General features: G+C 45.0%; 1 protein-coding gene across 1 annotated transcript; it reads left to right on the top strand.

Annotated features, from left to right (window-relative positions):
- Positions 1-725: 725 nt before the first annotated feature.
- On the top strand, positions 726-6,614 carry MED8 (mediator complex subunit 8). The gene is made up of 7 exons (XM_006839664.1): positions 726-773; positions 2,767-2,885; positions 3,532-3,676; positions 4,143-4,283; positions 4,952-5,033; positions 5,398-5,646; positions 6,550-6,614. The coding sequence occupies exons 1-7, from the start codon at positions 768-770 to the stop codon at positions 6,612-6,614; spliced, it is 807 nt and encodes a 268-aa protein (XP_006839727.1). The 5' UTR covers positions 726-767.
- The last annotated feature ends 8,911 nt before the right edge of the window (positions 6,615-15,525 follow it).

Below are 15,525 nucleotides of genomic sequence, written 5' to 3'. Positions count from 1 at the left end.
TCTCAGAACACACAACATAAGATAGGTACTTTATAAAGAAAGGTATAGGATCAGAGTAGTTAAAACTTGCTCAAGGCTGTACGGGTAGCAAAACAGCAGGGATATTATTGGAATGAATTCTTCCTTCGAGTCAAATGTTCTTTCACGCCAACCAGAGTTGCCTCTGCATAAAGCATGAGTGTCAGAACTAAATTAATTCATGCTGTTGATGACAGCCCAAAGCTTGAAGACATGCAGAAACCGGCACCAGCGCCGAGATGCCCAGTGAAACAGCAACAGAAAATCAACATACCCCTACTAGGACAAAGAATCCCGAAAGCACTAGAAGTTGCGAAGTGGATAAAATTGCACTAGTAAAGGCAAAGCGAAAGTTTCTCTTCTAGCCCCCGGGGTAACTTTGGACCGCGGGGAGGTTAGATTGTCGTGCCTTCGGAGCTGCGCCGGTTCCTTCCGAAGGCCACACAGACCGGCCGCTCGCAGGCCCGTTGGAGGCCACAGCCGCGCCAGCCCGCCGGCCCCACCCCTCGGAACCCGGGGCCCAGACTACGGCCGCCGGCCCCTCACCTCCGGCTCTGGGCGTTCCGAAGCCATCACTGCCCTCCCGCGCCAGCCGAGGCCCGGGAGGCCGTTCCACCTTTGACCTCTGACCCAGAGACTTCGGCACCCGACAGGAACCGGAAGTGCGTGGGAAGATCGACTACGAGGTTTCTGATTGGGGTACTTGGAAACCGGAAGTGGAAGTCGCAGCCGCCACTACTGCCGCGGCAATGCAGGTGAGAACCCGTTTGGGTCTGTTGATGGCCAGCGAGCTGCAGATAACGGCACCGAAAATGAACTGACTGGCGAGACAGTGAGGAATTGGGACTGAGATGGTGGGGTAGAGCCCGCAGCTGAAGGATAAGGGATCTGGAGGCCTCCAGAAGAGGGGGTACCGTTGATGACAGGTGGGGGGGTGTGGTGGGACACTTCTGACCGGAGAGACTGCAGCTAAATCGGAAGGAAGTAGCACTGATTTGCTTGGGCGTTGGAAGGTATTCGGTTGTAGTTTGAGAAGGCTGAGATGTAGTTCTTGGATGAAAGTAATGGGTTAGTCCAGCTCTCTAGGAGGCTGTAGGATGTAGAGATAAGCAGTCATCATGGAGAGAAGCCTGAAGGATGAAGGAATAGTGGGGCCTACTGTGATTGAAAGCTATTTATATCATTTGGTTGTGGGTAGAACCTTTGATTAAGGCTCCTGTTAGGCACATCAGCGAGTTTGCAAGACGATGTACATCCTTCTTTCTAGTCTGTGCCCGATAGCTGTTCAAGGTGAAAAAATGAAGTCAAACAGGAGACCATAAATGGGGAGAAAATGCTTTCCAGATCTTCAAGTATTTACATTGTTGTCTAGTGTTCAGAAACAAACATGTGCATAATTTTTTTTTTTATATTTGTCACTTATGTTCTTGCACCTGACAGTCTCTCAGTAAATGTGTATAGATGACTGAGCTTGTAAAAGAGGCACATGGATATTGACACAAAGATAAATAAAATGAGGGCAAATTAATTCAGGAAGGAGGAGCTCAAAAAACATCAAATGCTGAGGGCAGAGGTAGAGCTGGGGACAGGAGGGAGGGCAGAGTCGTATTCAGAGTACGCTTCACTTGTAGACAAATTTTCCCAGAGGTTGTACCTTTGGTACGAATACCCAGGCTCACAAGGCATGTTGTAGGCCAGAGGACGAGAGGGTATGTGTGCAGCAGAGGTACACAAAAGATCGTGAGCCCAAGCATCGAGTCTGGTGAGAATTTCTGAATGGAGTATACCCAATACACAACATCAAGCCCTGGCATGGTACTGTGGGTTAAAGCACCAGACTGCAAAGCAGTTTGAACTGCAAGTTTGGCAGTTCAAGCTCACCAGCTGCTCCTTGGAAACCCTATACAGGGTCACTATGGGTCAGAATCGACTTGACAGCACTTGACAAAAACAACAACAATACACAACACGGAGTCCTGGTGTGGCGCTGTGGGTTAGTGTAATGGATTGCAAGCTTAGCAGTGCAAGCTCACCAGCCACTTCTCGGAAACCCTATACAAGTTAGCTATGAGTCGGAACCGACTTGACGGCACTTAGAACAACAGTAGAGAGCACAGTGGTTAAGTGTGTATCTGCTAACTGAAAGGTTGTGGTTTGGACTCACTAGCTACTCCACAGAAGAAAGATGTGACAGTTTGCTTCCATGAAGATGTACAGCCTTGCAGACCTTATGGGGCAGTTCTACTCTGTCTGTAGAGTTGCTATGAGTCTGAATTGACTCAGTTCTATAGATAGCGGGCTTGGTTTTGGTAATACAAATGATCCGTAGTAGCACAATGGTTAAGTATGGTCTGTACCCACCCAGCATCTCTGTGCTGGAGAAAGATCATAACCATTTGCTTCTGTAAAGATTATAGCTAAGAAAATCCTATGTCACATGAGGTTACTGTGAGTCAAAATTGATTTGAGGACATACAACAACAATACAAAGGAAAACCAGATCTGGAAGTGATGAAAAGGGGGCATTGGTTGGTAGGAGGAATTGAGGTCTTGTGAGCAGATTGAAAGGTGTAAAGGTTGATGCTATCTGTAACCTAAATACCAAATCTGGCTTTCCTATACCAGGGAGATCTAATTTTACTTGACTAGTATTGTACACTATGTCCCTGGCTTCTCAGTCCTCACTGTGTCCTCACTGTGTGTCACATTTACATCCTCTGGGTAACCAACCTGTTCCTATTGGTGCAGAGGGAGGAGAAGCAGCTTGAAGTGTCATTAGATGCACTGCTGAGTCAAGCGGCTGATCTGAAGAACTCACTGGGAAGTTTCATTTATAAGTTGGAGAACGAGTATGACCGGCTGACCTGGTAAGGGTTTCCAGGACAGGCTGGGGAGGGCTCCATGAGGAGAGGGGAGGGCAGGCCTCCTGGCAGGGAAGACATCTCCAGTGATGTAACCACCTATCAGTTTGCAAACATCTTCTGATTTGGAAAGATCTGGGTTTCCTAACATTTATCAAGTAGAGTTTAGTTTAGAGCCTCTGTGGCAAAAATAGAAAAATGCCTGGGTTTTCTAATCCAGGTTCTTTGTAGCTTCTGATTCTCACTTTCTTATTTTTTGATAAGGCGGTCCTCTCAGTCTACCCACTTTAGCTGTATTCATGGTGGCTCTGTTGCCACAGATGTGGCTGAGTCTTCTAGGTTCAACCTTTCTTAGAAGTGTGAAGCCTGTTTTCAGACTGGAAAAAAGGTCTTTACTCAGTTGCTGATTTTTTAGTGCTAACGGTGAAGCTGTGGTTCCTATTTCACCTTTGTCCCTCATTCCAATCAAACAGTGAAGAGCCCTTTTCCTGCCTCTGTGTCAGAAATTGAAAGTGTATCCCTCCTTCCTAATTCCACAGTCCCCATGCGCCATTCTGGCCAGTCATAGGGTTGTGAGTCTTTCTGAGGTGACTCTGAAGGACCCCTTTGAAGCTACTTTACAGGAAATTCTGATGCCTTCTTCCCACCCCAGGCCCTCTGTCCTGGACAGCTTTGCTTTGCTCTCTGGACAGTTGAACACTCTGAACAAGGTCTTGAAGCATGAAAAGACACCACTGTTCCGTAACCAGGTCATCATTCCTCTGTTGTTGTCCCCAGACCGAGATGAAGATCTCATGGTAAGAGGAGGAGAAGGGTATAACATGGTTGAAGTTTTAGAGCATAATTGTTGGTCAGTTAGTCTAGAAGTCCTGATGAGCGAGTGATAGTAAGAATGAAGGGCTGCATGCTGGATGCCTTGCTTTTTGCCCTTCTGGGGCTAGGGGATCACTCCCAAATAGGATTCTGATGACCTGAGCCTTCCATCACCAAGGCAAAGACCTTTCTCCTGCAACATCTACCTCAAACAAAATGTCTATTCTTTAGTGACATTGCCTATTACAGCCTTTGATTCAGTGTAGCAGGGAGAAGAAAATGTAATTTGCCGCTCCATCTGGTAGAGATCAAGTGTAAGGAGATAGAAATAAAGGGCAGAATGAAGGTTATGTTTTCCCTGAAAACGCACTTTTACTTATGGAGGTAACTGTATATGGGGTCAGTTTGAATCCTCTTGGTGCGCTCAGTAGAAAAATTCTTGTGTTGCAGCGACAGACTGAAGGACGGGTGCCTGTTTTCAGTCATGAGGTAGTCCCTGACCATCTGAGAACCAAGCCTGACCCTGAAGTTGAGGAGCAGGAGAAGCAGCTGACAACAGATGCTGCCCGAATCGGTGCTGATGCAGCCCAGGTTGGACTGAGTCATTGCCTTGGTGCCCCTCAAGTCCTGAGTCCCTTCCTGAGAAACTAAGCAGAGTGGGCAGTTGATTACCCCTAAGTCTGTTGGGAATGAGCCCTGGTGTTGTTGTAGGATACGCACTGGACTGCTAACCACAAGGTCAGTGCTTCAAACCCACCAACAGCTCCCAGAAGGAAGATGAGACTGTCTGCTCCCATAAAGATTTCTAGTTTCAGAAATCCTGTGGTGCTGTGGGCTAATGTGCTGGACTGCCAGGTTGCTTTGGACTGCAAGATCGGTGGTTCAAGCTCATCCTCCTTGGAAACCCTATACAAGGTCACTATGAGTTGGAATTGACTCGACGGCACTTAACAACAACAATATAGAGTCTCTGAGTCAGAATCGATTTGATGGCAGTGGATTTGGTCTTTTGGAAGGGTTTGTGTGTTGCTGTGATGCTGAAGGCTAGGAAGAAAGGCCTGGTGATCTCCTTTCAATTATCAGCCAATGAAAACCCATTGGATCACAGTGACTTTATCCCATTGTGCCTGGGGGTTGCCATGAGTCGGGACAGTTGGGTAGTAACTACCAACAAGTTGCCCCTGGAAGAGCACAAAGAAGAAATTTCCCCTCACTTGTGTCTTGTTTACTCTCATCTCTACATAAATTGTGTGTTACAGAAGCAGATCCAGAGTTTGAATAAAATGTGTTCAAACCTTCTGGAGAAAATCAGCAAAGAGGAACGAGAATCAGAGAGTGGAGGTATGGAGGGCTTGGTGGCAAAATGGGGAGGGAATGAGCAATAAAATCATTGCCATAGTAGGAATGATTGTCTTGTTATAAGGAAATGAGGACATATGAATGAACTGCGTAAGGAAGGATTTGTATCTGATTTGTTAGCCTTCCCTATTTGGGGCCAGTCCTAGAATAGAGAGGGAAATGGACAAAATGAGAAGAGAGAATTCTGAGATAGGCTTGAGGGTTCTCTGTCTCTGTCTCTGAGTTGTCTGTAGCTGCTGCTTAAGACAGGATTCCAAACCTTGGTACTCACACTGATCTGCCAGCTGCTAGATTCACCTTAGGACCCAAAGCATACCTCCTGGTCCTCACTTGCTTTTCTCTTCAGGTCTCCGGCAGAACAAGCAGACCTTTAACCCTGCAGACACCAATGCTTTGGTGGCAGCTGTGGCTTTTGGAAAAGGATTGTCTAATTGGAGGCCATCAGGCAGCAGTGGTCCTGGTCAGCAAGGCCAGCCAGGAGCTGGGACAATCCTTGCAGGAACCTCAGGATTACAGCAGGTTCCGATGCCAGGAGCTCCAAGCCAGCAGCAGTCAATGCTCAGTGGGGTGCAAATGGCCCAAGCAGGTCAACCAGGTAAGGTGGGAGGGATTTAAATGTAGCCTATCTAGAGCAGTGAAGTGGGAATAAACAGGTTTACCTGGGCCCCTAGTACCCCCAAAACTGGAGATTTCCCATTTTTTTCCTTAGGATGATATACTAGAAAACAATTTTCAGAAGTAAAAAAAAAAATCTCGTTTTGAGACTCTGCAAAGGCACCAGAGAATGAAAATGAACACTGAGTAGCAGCAGCAAGTGCTCTTACCTTTCCACCTCCATCTCAGACTTGTGTCTTTGCTACCCTTCTGCCCCATTCATTTACTTTGGACATGAGTGAGGTGTGTTGTCAATGGTTTTTCTTAGATACAGAAACCAATGGTCAGACCTTAAGACCATTTGGTAGGATAGGTGTATCAGGAATTGACAGACAAGCGTTACGTTTCCCAGTCCGACATGCATTCTGCTTTTGAGTTCCTGCTTTCTCTCCTCCACACTTTCACAATTATGAGAACAACCTGGAGCTGCTCAGATGCAATTAGTCAGGAGGAGAGTTTCTCCCAAACCATCTAAGACAAGGAACAATTGAAATAAACAAGAATATAGTACTCGATGGTACCTAATAACAACAACATTAGTACTCTTTTGCCTATGACATTAAATTGACTGGATGGGAGGGAGTTTAACTCTCTTTTTTGCTGCAGTGTGTGCTGACCTTGTCCACTATTTTCCTGTACGCCCACCTCCTTCCTAGATACCTTGAGGGAAAGATCAGTGGGGTGAACCACACCTCTGTTTACTAAAATCTGTGCCACCCAGGACCATGTGACACAGAGGTTCTGAGAGGTAGAGGAATGGGTAAAAGAGAGTCTGAGACCACATTACTTAATTTATCATGAAGGTCTACCTTGCTTCAAGTGTCTTTCTGTTTGTTCCTTTTAGGGAAAATACCTAGTGGAATAAAAACCAACATTAAGTCGGCTTCAATGCATCCCTACCAGCGGTGAGTGTGGCTGGAAACCTCCAATCCCAGGTGCTCTTTGCACAGCTTTTACTTAGCATTGACATAGATGGGTACAGTAAAAAGAATGCAGGTTTTCGGCAACAGACAGATATCAGCTTCACCACTAACTAGCTGTTTGACCTTGAGCAGCAGGTGACCTACTTTTTCTGAGCCTGTTTTCTCATCTGTAAAGTGGGAATAAGGGAGTGGGGGGTGGTACCGCCTACCTCAGTATTGTTGTGAGCATTAAAGTGAGAAAATGAATGTAAAACAGTACATGAAGAAATGAGTATTCAATAAATGATCGTTTTTGCAGCCTCTTCGCCAGCTCTCCACAATCCTTGATCCAGGTCTTACAGTGATCTGCTGGATACAACATGTTGGTCTTTGTAAAAATGGTGTGGTGGCAACATCAGCCCTCCTCCTCCAGTTGCGTGAGGGGAGTTGGGGGGGGCGGGGGGTCATTATCAGCATCAACAGCCCAGGGCTGATTTCTTTGAAGCCTAGGAGGTCAGGCATGTGTAGCCTCTCTTTCTGAGCTTTTTGCCGATTTGACACAGCTGTCTCTCCCATGGCACTGAGTGACACACAGAACTCCTAGAGAACATTCACAATTATGGGGTCTACTAGGGAGGTAACAGGTTGTAATTTAGGATCAGAAATCATACAGGATACACTTCTTTAATCAGTACAGCCTGTCCTTGCCCTTTGCTGCTGGGCCTTACTCAAGGCCTTTTCAGGCAAGTATCACACAGCATTTTAACTGCACTGATGTGTCCAGAGGTACTCCACTCTGCCAGTAAACCACAGTCCCTGTGGGCCAGGAAGATTTCGCAGAGATTGGAAATGCTCCCTCCTGCTGTCTTCTGGTCCTGCTGCTACTGTTTCTTTGCTACTACTTGCCGTCTCTGGTGTTACAGCTCTCTGTCTCTTGGATCTAGGAGGTTCCCGGTGGAGGGACCCCCAAATCCAAAGGACACTCTGCTCTCCCCTCTTGCTGCTTCCATCTCTCTTCTTTCTTCCCTAGTGAGAGAAATGGTGTGACTCAAGCAAAGGTGATGACACCCTAATCCTGCATCATTAACATAACAAATATAACCTCATATTCTACTTGTTAACTCCTAAAAGTCAGGGTTTACAGAGCACCCAGAGGACAATTACATCAAATAACAAAGTGAAGGACAGCCAGGTAATACTGGGGCTCTTGGCCTAGCCAAACGGATAGATAATCATCACAGGTTCCATACGCTTTACTTGCATGGTCCCACTCATTGTGTAAGGAGCTCTGGTAGCGTAGTGGTTACGAATCGCGTTGCGAACCTCAGGGTCAGCAGTTCGAAACTACCAGCTGTTTCATGGGGAGAAAGATGAAGTTTTCTGCTCCCGTGAAGATTTATAGCCTTGGAAACCCTGTACAGGGTCCCTATGAGTCGGAACCAACTCCACGGCACATAACAACAACAACAACAACTCATTGTGTGGGAGTCACAAAGGCTGTGGCCAGAAGGGCCATATTAAGTAATTAATCTCAACCTCTCAGTTGTATCTGAAAGTCTGCATTGTATTGTATTTGTGCTGTCAGAACTGTAGCAGCCTCTCCATCCTTTAGAGACACACTCTCAGGCCTTTCCTAACCGTCTTCTCATCTGGTACAAGCTGTCCATCTACAGCTCTGGTGAAGCTTGTCTGCTCTAGTCTTTATTCTCTCGGAAGCCAGTTACTTGGAAGGTACTCACTAAGTTCCCTATCCTTTACGGCCCCTGGCCCCCACTCCTACCCTATGCATATAAAGGAAGATGTGGAAGACCCCATTAGTTATGGCTCCTCAGGAAGGCCCTGTACCAGGCAGGGTTGTGGGAGACAGGGTTGTATTCATAGCACATGATGAAAAAGCTCCGTTCTCTTGAACAAGTTCTTATTTTGAAAGAAGGGGCACCAGTAGTCATTCTCCTCAGGAACAAGGTATTCTTATTATAGTGCCGAGTTCCTGGACTTTGGCCAGGACTGCTTTCCTCTAATCCATTGAGCCGATTGCTTACAGAAGAGCCAGGTAGATTCTGAGAGGAGGCAGCCCTCAGTATCTTTGGAATGACTGTGAATATTCTATGCTGCAGCCTTCTTGGTGGACAAGGACAGAGTGCTGCAAGGCAATTCTAATTTCTTTTCTATAAAACATTTTCTTCACTTTAGTTAACTTTGATCTGAAAGTCCTGAGACGTCCCTTCTGTTCATCCCTTGCAGCTGCAGTTTTCTGATCTATTCTTCTACCACACATAAGGTCTTGGCTAGCCTTTATGCAGTGCCAGGCAGAATTCCACCAGACTGTGGCAGCAAAGGGCTGGACAAATGGTTCCAGATGTCACATCACTCTGTTCCATCAAGAGGCGGAATGGTATCCACAAAACTCACTGGCCAGCACAGGACACAGCAGTGCAGAAAGTCCTCTGAGTCAATGACAGACCTTTCCCCTACTCAGAACTTCCTTACTCCTTCATTAACCCACCCAGGTGGTAATCTCACCTGCTCCTTTCCCACTGCAAATGTCAAAAGTAATTATTTTGCATACAGTTCAAACTGCTGCTTTAAAACCCAAGGGGTATCTTTTGGCTTTACTTCACCAAAAGAATCCCTGCTCTGAATGGTATCAACCTCAAGTTGCTTTGTTGTTATGGGCTAATACTCGCTTTGTTCCTACCACGCTATTTGAAATTAATTCCTTGTCCTCCAGAAGTGGGAATGTCTGCTCAACAGAACCTCACCTAACATTTTATCCCCTTGAGAAACACCCCATACTCTGGAGCCACCCACACTTGACTAGTCCTCACTCTGGGAGCACATGTTTATTTTCATCCCTGCCTCAAAAAGACCAAACACCTCTGGGGTACACAAACCTCCTCTTGTTGGGAGCCATCAAGTAGGTTCTGACTGTAAGGGTTTCCAAGGAGCGGCTGGTGAGTTTGAACTGCCAACCTTGCAGTCCAGTGCATTCTGCAGTGCCACACACAAAGCTCTGGCATCTCCCAATTTGGCAACCATGCAAATCAAACCAAAGCTATTGCCACCGAGTCACTTCCAGCTCATAGCAACCTTACAGAACAGAGTAGGACTACCCTCTAGGGTTTCCAAGGCTGTAAATCTTTATGGAAGAAGAAGATTGCCACATCTTTCTTCTACAGAGTAGCTGGTGGGTTTGAACCATCAACTTTTGGGTTAGCAGCTGAGCACTTTTAACCACCAAGGCTCCTTTGAGGCCCATCCAACCCAGGAAATCTCTCACTGGGGGGTATGTAGCTCCCATCCCTAACATCATCATCATACTGACTGGCTTTCTCTCAGGAAGGAACATATATGGAGTTTCCTTTGAAGAAAGGAATTGTTGGGAAGTGCTGTCAAGTCGGTTCTGACCCATAGTGGTTCAAACCCTGTATAGGGTTTTCGAGGAGCAGCTGGTGAGTTTGAACCGCTGACTTTGCAGTTCAAACAGCTTTGCAGTCTGGCGCGTTAACCCACAGCGCCACACCAGGACTCCGAAGAAAGGGATATGACCCACTTATTTGCTCAGACTTAGGATTTACAAGATGATTCTCCCTGCTCTGATCGTCTTCTGTTTCTGACTGCCTCATTCTGCCTGGTAATTGTGCTTTCTCCTGTCCTGGTGGATTCTGGGGGAAGAGATTAGCCAATGCCTCCCAAATTTGAGTCTAGGATGAAGAAAGAAGGTAAGCAATTGTGCAAAACTTCAAGATCTTACTACAGCCCAGAGTTCATCCTGCTAAAGGTGGAGACTTACAGAGCTGTGAATCAACGTCAGCAAATTCCCACTGCCTAGAATTTCTTCCCTTTCCAGCTTAGCCTTAACACTGGGATTCAGTCATTACTGAAGCCTCCCTTTTGCCCATTGCTCTAATCACCCCATTCTCTTCTCTCTCTGATGTCTCTTGCTGCTATTATCTAACCTAATTCACCTCACTCTACTTTCTTGGAAAAATGGCCAAAATAGATAGGTTGTAGCAAGTGCCCCTCTGGACTCTATAATGGGTCCTGGGGAGGGGCTGGCTTTAAGACTGGATTGAAGGGCATCTCTGGTCCTACTGCTGAAGGGAAGAAGCTGAACTCTGCAGGAATGCCCCAGTGCAAGCCTAGTCCCTTTTCCACCCCCTTCTCACCTCCCCCAGGCAGCTGGAAACAACCTCTCCCTTTGTCCAAGCTTCTGGTAGAGAATTATCCTCCTTATGGACAATGTATTCTCTGTGCCCAGTGGACACAGGAGCCGTGTGAGCTGATCCCAGCACCAGGCAGGACCGAGGCTGAATCTTTCCAAACGCCCACCCTGGGTCAACTCCTGATTACTATCCAGAGAAACGGATAAGGGGTATACATTGCTTTTCATCTGTAATTTCTATTTGCTCCAGATTTGGAAGAATATTCAAGTTTGGTATTGCTGGGAGTAGGACCAGGGTCTGTGGTCCATTTTCTGTTTAGTTCTGAGAATTCAGAGTGCCCGCCTGCTGAAAGCTTGTTAGCACTTATACTTGCAAAGCCCTTCGGTGCACAGAGCATAACACTTGGAAAGGTTCTGCCACCCTGGAGATGGAGCTTTCTGATTGGAATAGAAGGCAGACTCAATGTATCTGACAGGAACATGATGCCCCAACACTTCAACATGGATTTTGTCCTATAGGACAAACTTCCTCCCTTCTGTTTAACATCTGTCTCTTGTTCTTGAGTTCCTGTGTGTTACTGAAGCAAATCCTGGGCCCCTATTGTCGTCTCTTGATGAGTTCATGTGTTCTCAGAATGCCAGCGACCCCTTGGACATGGTGACTTCTCTGGGTCTGTTTCCTCATCTGGATGACCTGAATAATTCAGATTGAAGACTTCTTCAATCTCCAGCAATAATTCTCAAGCCCCTTTTGTCCCAAGGCATTTTTCTCTTCTCCTGGCCTACAGTCTGACATAATAGCCTAGATCTACCATACTAACATTCCTCTAAGCCACTGGCTTGAAATTGTTCTCTAGGCTTCAAACATAGCTTCCTAGTGAAAACTCATGGACACAGAGATGTATGTATTTTCTGTCAGAGGTCCCCTTCAGATTCTCAGGCAGCCCTCATCTCCCCCTGGGTAAGACATATTGCCAGAGAGACGCTTCTAGTAGGCAATAAATTAGACTACTTTCCCTTTGCTTCTCCTCTTCCTACTTTCCCTTTGCCATTCTACTGCCTTCGCTTGCTCTCAGCCTTGTTTCCCTAGTTTTCTGGTCATTTTGAATCTTCATCTTCTCTTACCACCACATCCTCTTTTTTTAAATTGTGATACAGTGTATGTTGTTGTTAAGTGCCGTCGAGTTGGGTCCAACTCATAGCCACCCTGTATAGGGTTTCCAAGGAGTGGCTGGTGACTTTAAACTGCTGACCTTGCAATTCAAATGACTTTAGTCCGGTGCTTATCCTACAGAGCTACACCAAAACTCCACGATAAAGGGTATATATGTGTATGATATATATGGAGTCCTGGCATAGGATAAGCGCTGGACTGCTAACCATAAGGTCAGGCATTCAAACCCACCAGCTGCTCCTCAGAAACCCTATGCAGGGTCACTAGGAGCCAGATCCAACTTGGCGATACCAACAACAATACACACACACATATATACACACAAGGAAGCTTCAAAAAGTTTATGAAAAACGTAATGAAAAGATAGTGGCTTTTTTCCACAAACGTTTTTAAAAGTCTCCTCATACCTAACAAAATTTGCTGTTTTTATGTGTAAAATCCACTGCTGTGCAATCATCACCATTATTAGTTTCTAAAACTTGAAATCACTGCGTATAAAAATGACGTACCAATTAAGCATTATGACCAATTATGACCCCTCCCCATTCATAATTATTTTAATTTTTTGTTGTGAATTGAGTGAAGGTTTATGGAGAAGATCGTAAGTTTTGCATTCAACAAACCAGGCACTTCATTTCATTTCAATGATTTCAGTCTCCTCAGTGTAGCATCACTTACCCACTTTCTCTCTGTGTTGCCTGTTTTCATTCCTTTTTTCCTAACCCTTCTGAACTTTTGATCTTGATTGACCATTCTATGGTATGGTGTGCATACCTCACTAGTAGGATTGTTCCCCCTACAGACCTATATACTGAGTCCTTTTGCAGCACTATGGGTTAATATGCTGCACTGCAAGCTCAGCGGTTCAAGCTCACCAGCCACTCCTCAGAAGCCCCATACAGGGTTGCTATGAGTCGGCACTGTCTTGACGGCACTTTGCAGCAACAACAAATAGACCTATGTGGAGTCCTGGTGTGGTGCTGTGGGATAATGCACTAGACAACTAAGTCGGCAGTTCAAACTCATCACTTGGAAACTCTATACATGATCGCTGAGTCAGAACTGACTTGATGACACTTAACAACAACAATAAACCTATAGATTCCTTGATTGAAAATTGAGCTATGGAGATCCATAATCTCTGTCTCTTATATATTTGCTTGGAGTCCTGGTGTGGCGCTGTAGGTTAATGTGCTGGAATGCAAACTTGTTTGAACCACAAGGTCGGCGGTTCAAGCTCACCAGCTGCTCCTTGAAAACCCTATACACGGTCACTATGAATCAGAACCGACTCGACAGCACTTAACAACAACATACATTTGCTTATTCTAAATCATATAAGTAAATGGGATCCTAAAGTATTTTGTTCTTTTGTGTCTGGCTTATTTTGTTTGGCATGTTTTCACACTTCATCTATATCATAGCAAGAATTAGAAGTTCATTCCTTTTTATTGCTGAATAATACTCCTCATGAATATATTTATCATGTTTGGTTTTCCATTATGCCATTTATCTGTTGATGTACATTTGGGTTGTTTTCACCTTTTGGCTATTAAATAAACGTTTGAGTCCCTGCTTTCAAATTCCTTTGGCTATATACCAGGAGTGGAATGATTGGGTCAGATGTGGTGCTGTGAGATAAAGCACTGGGCCACAAGGTCGGTTTGAACCACACAGTTGGCGGTTCAAACTCACTAATCACTCCTTTGAAATCCTATACAGAGTTGCTATGAGTTATAACCAACTCAACGGCACTTAACAACAACAAACATAGTAATTCTCACTTTACTTTGTGAGGAACCACAAAACTGCTTTCCACAGTGGCTGTAGCATTTCATATTTCCAACTGCACATCCTTGCCAACTCTTGTTATTCTCTGATCTTTCCACTAAAGTAATTTCTCTGGTCTTCACCCATTTTCATGGCCCTAGTTAGTGTCCTTTTGTATCTCTTCCATGTTAAAAATCTTTCTTGACCTCCCATTCCCATTTACCAGATCCTAAACTTACCCACTCACAGCCATGGTGGTGAAGTAAAAAGCGTACGGTCACCATCTCCTCTCCCACACCTCCCACTCACTTTTCAGTTCCCATCATCAGGCTTCAACTTTCACTTAAAAGTCATTGTTGATGAAATGGCTCAATGCAGAGAAGTCTGTCCCACCTCATAGAATTTCATCTCTCCGTCACATTTAACACTGCTGACCATTTCCTCTAACTATGTTTCTTCCCCCTTGTATTCTATGACACACATCCTTCTTGTTCTACTTCTCTGACCATTCCTTCTCCGCAGACTTTGGACTTCTGTACCTCCGCCTGCTTGAATGATGTTATTCCGTAGGACTCTGTCCTTAACCCTCTCTTCTTTTTCTACATGTGCTCTCTGTGACCACCACGTTAATATGCATAACTTAAGCTTTCGTTTTAGCCCAGACCTCTTCCCTGAACTGCAGTTCCATGTATCAAATTGCCTTTTGAGCATCTCCATCTGTATGTTCCATAGATACTTTAGGATCTGAGCATCTAAATCCAACCAGACCTCTCTAAACCTGTTACTCTTCTAGTTTTCTTGGGTATGAACCAAACCAGGAATATGGAAGCCATTCTAAACTATCCCACTCCCTGTGCCCAGCCCCCAATATCCAATCAGATATCAAAGCCTGTTAATGCTCTCTCCCCAATATCCATCCCTCCTGCTCTACAGTTTAGGTCCTAGGGCCCTCTCACTAAAACTATTACTCAGACACCCTATTTCCAGTCTTGTTCACTCTAAGTCATTTACCAAGTAGCTGTTGGGTCTCGGTGAACTGCAATGTTGATCATATTACTCCCCTGACTAAAATCCCTTTAATAGTTCCATCCCTATGTTTCTCAAACTGAGGAAGGAGCAGGTTGATAAGAGCGACTTACTGAAAGTCATGTAATAAAAGTAATACTGGAATGTTCATTTTATTTGAAGGTTAGTATTTTTTTAAAAAAATGCAAAATTAGCTTGCATGTATTATTAAGAGAAAATTCACTTCAAACAATTTCCCACTTGGAACAAATCCTTTCAGACTACACTACCATCCTTAAGGGTATTTATTCAATCTTTTTTTTTTTTTTTTTTAAACCATTACATTCATTTCATTGGAAAAGTATGACAAACAGCTCCAATTCCTTGTAAGGGCAAGTAGGATTCTATGTGATCTCGTCCCCTCCTGCCTGATGTTTTGTATTCTCTCGCCACCTACTTTCTTCTCTAGTCATACTAACTGCTTACAGTTTCCTGAGTGTATCAAGTGATTTCAAACCTCCATTCCTTTATTCCCATTGTTCTATCTGCACAGAACACTCTCCCCCATCTTTCTGTCTGATGAATATATTTGAAAGAAAGTCATCTTTCAAATTTCACAAGTCACCCCACTGTGAAGCTTTGCAACTAATCAGTGTGTTTGCAACTTCACTCCTGCCAAGTACTGTTAATGATCTCTTTATGCTCCACATTTGTACTTTGTACAAACTATTCTAGTTCCTGCTATGTTTAGGACTAAGGTGTGCCTGACCCAAGGCATGGTATTTTCAATAACCTCATATGCAT

This window comes from Chrysochloris asiatica, unplaced genomic scaffold (assembly GCF_000296735.1).
Source record: "Chrysochloris asiatica unplaced genomic scaffold, ChrAsi1.0 scaffold00026, whole genome shotgun sequence".
In the NCBI taxonomy this organism is placed as follows: domain Eukaryota; kingdom Metazoa; phylum Chordata; class Mammalia; order Afrosoricida; family Chrysochloridae; genus Chrysochloris; species Chrysochloris asiatica.
The sequence above is the reverse complement of the archived record's forward strand: the minus strand, read 5'-3'. Positions and strand labels throughout refer to the sequence as shown.

What these genes read in the sequence shown, in the direction of transcription:
- MED8 (XM_006839664.1), top strand. An exon ending in ACGAGAATCAGAGAGTGGAG is followed by an intron (nt 5,034 to 5,397) that starts GTATGGAGGGCT and finishes TTTTCTCTTCAG; the next exon opens with GTCTCCGGCAGAACAAGCAG. An exon ending in GGCCCAAGCAGGTCAACCAG is followed by an intron (nt 5,647 to 6,549) that starts GTAAGGTGGGAG and finishes TGTTCCTTTTAG; the next exon opens with GGAAAATACCTAGTGGAATA.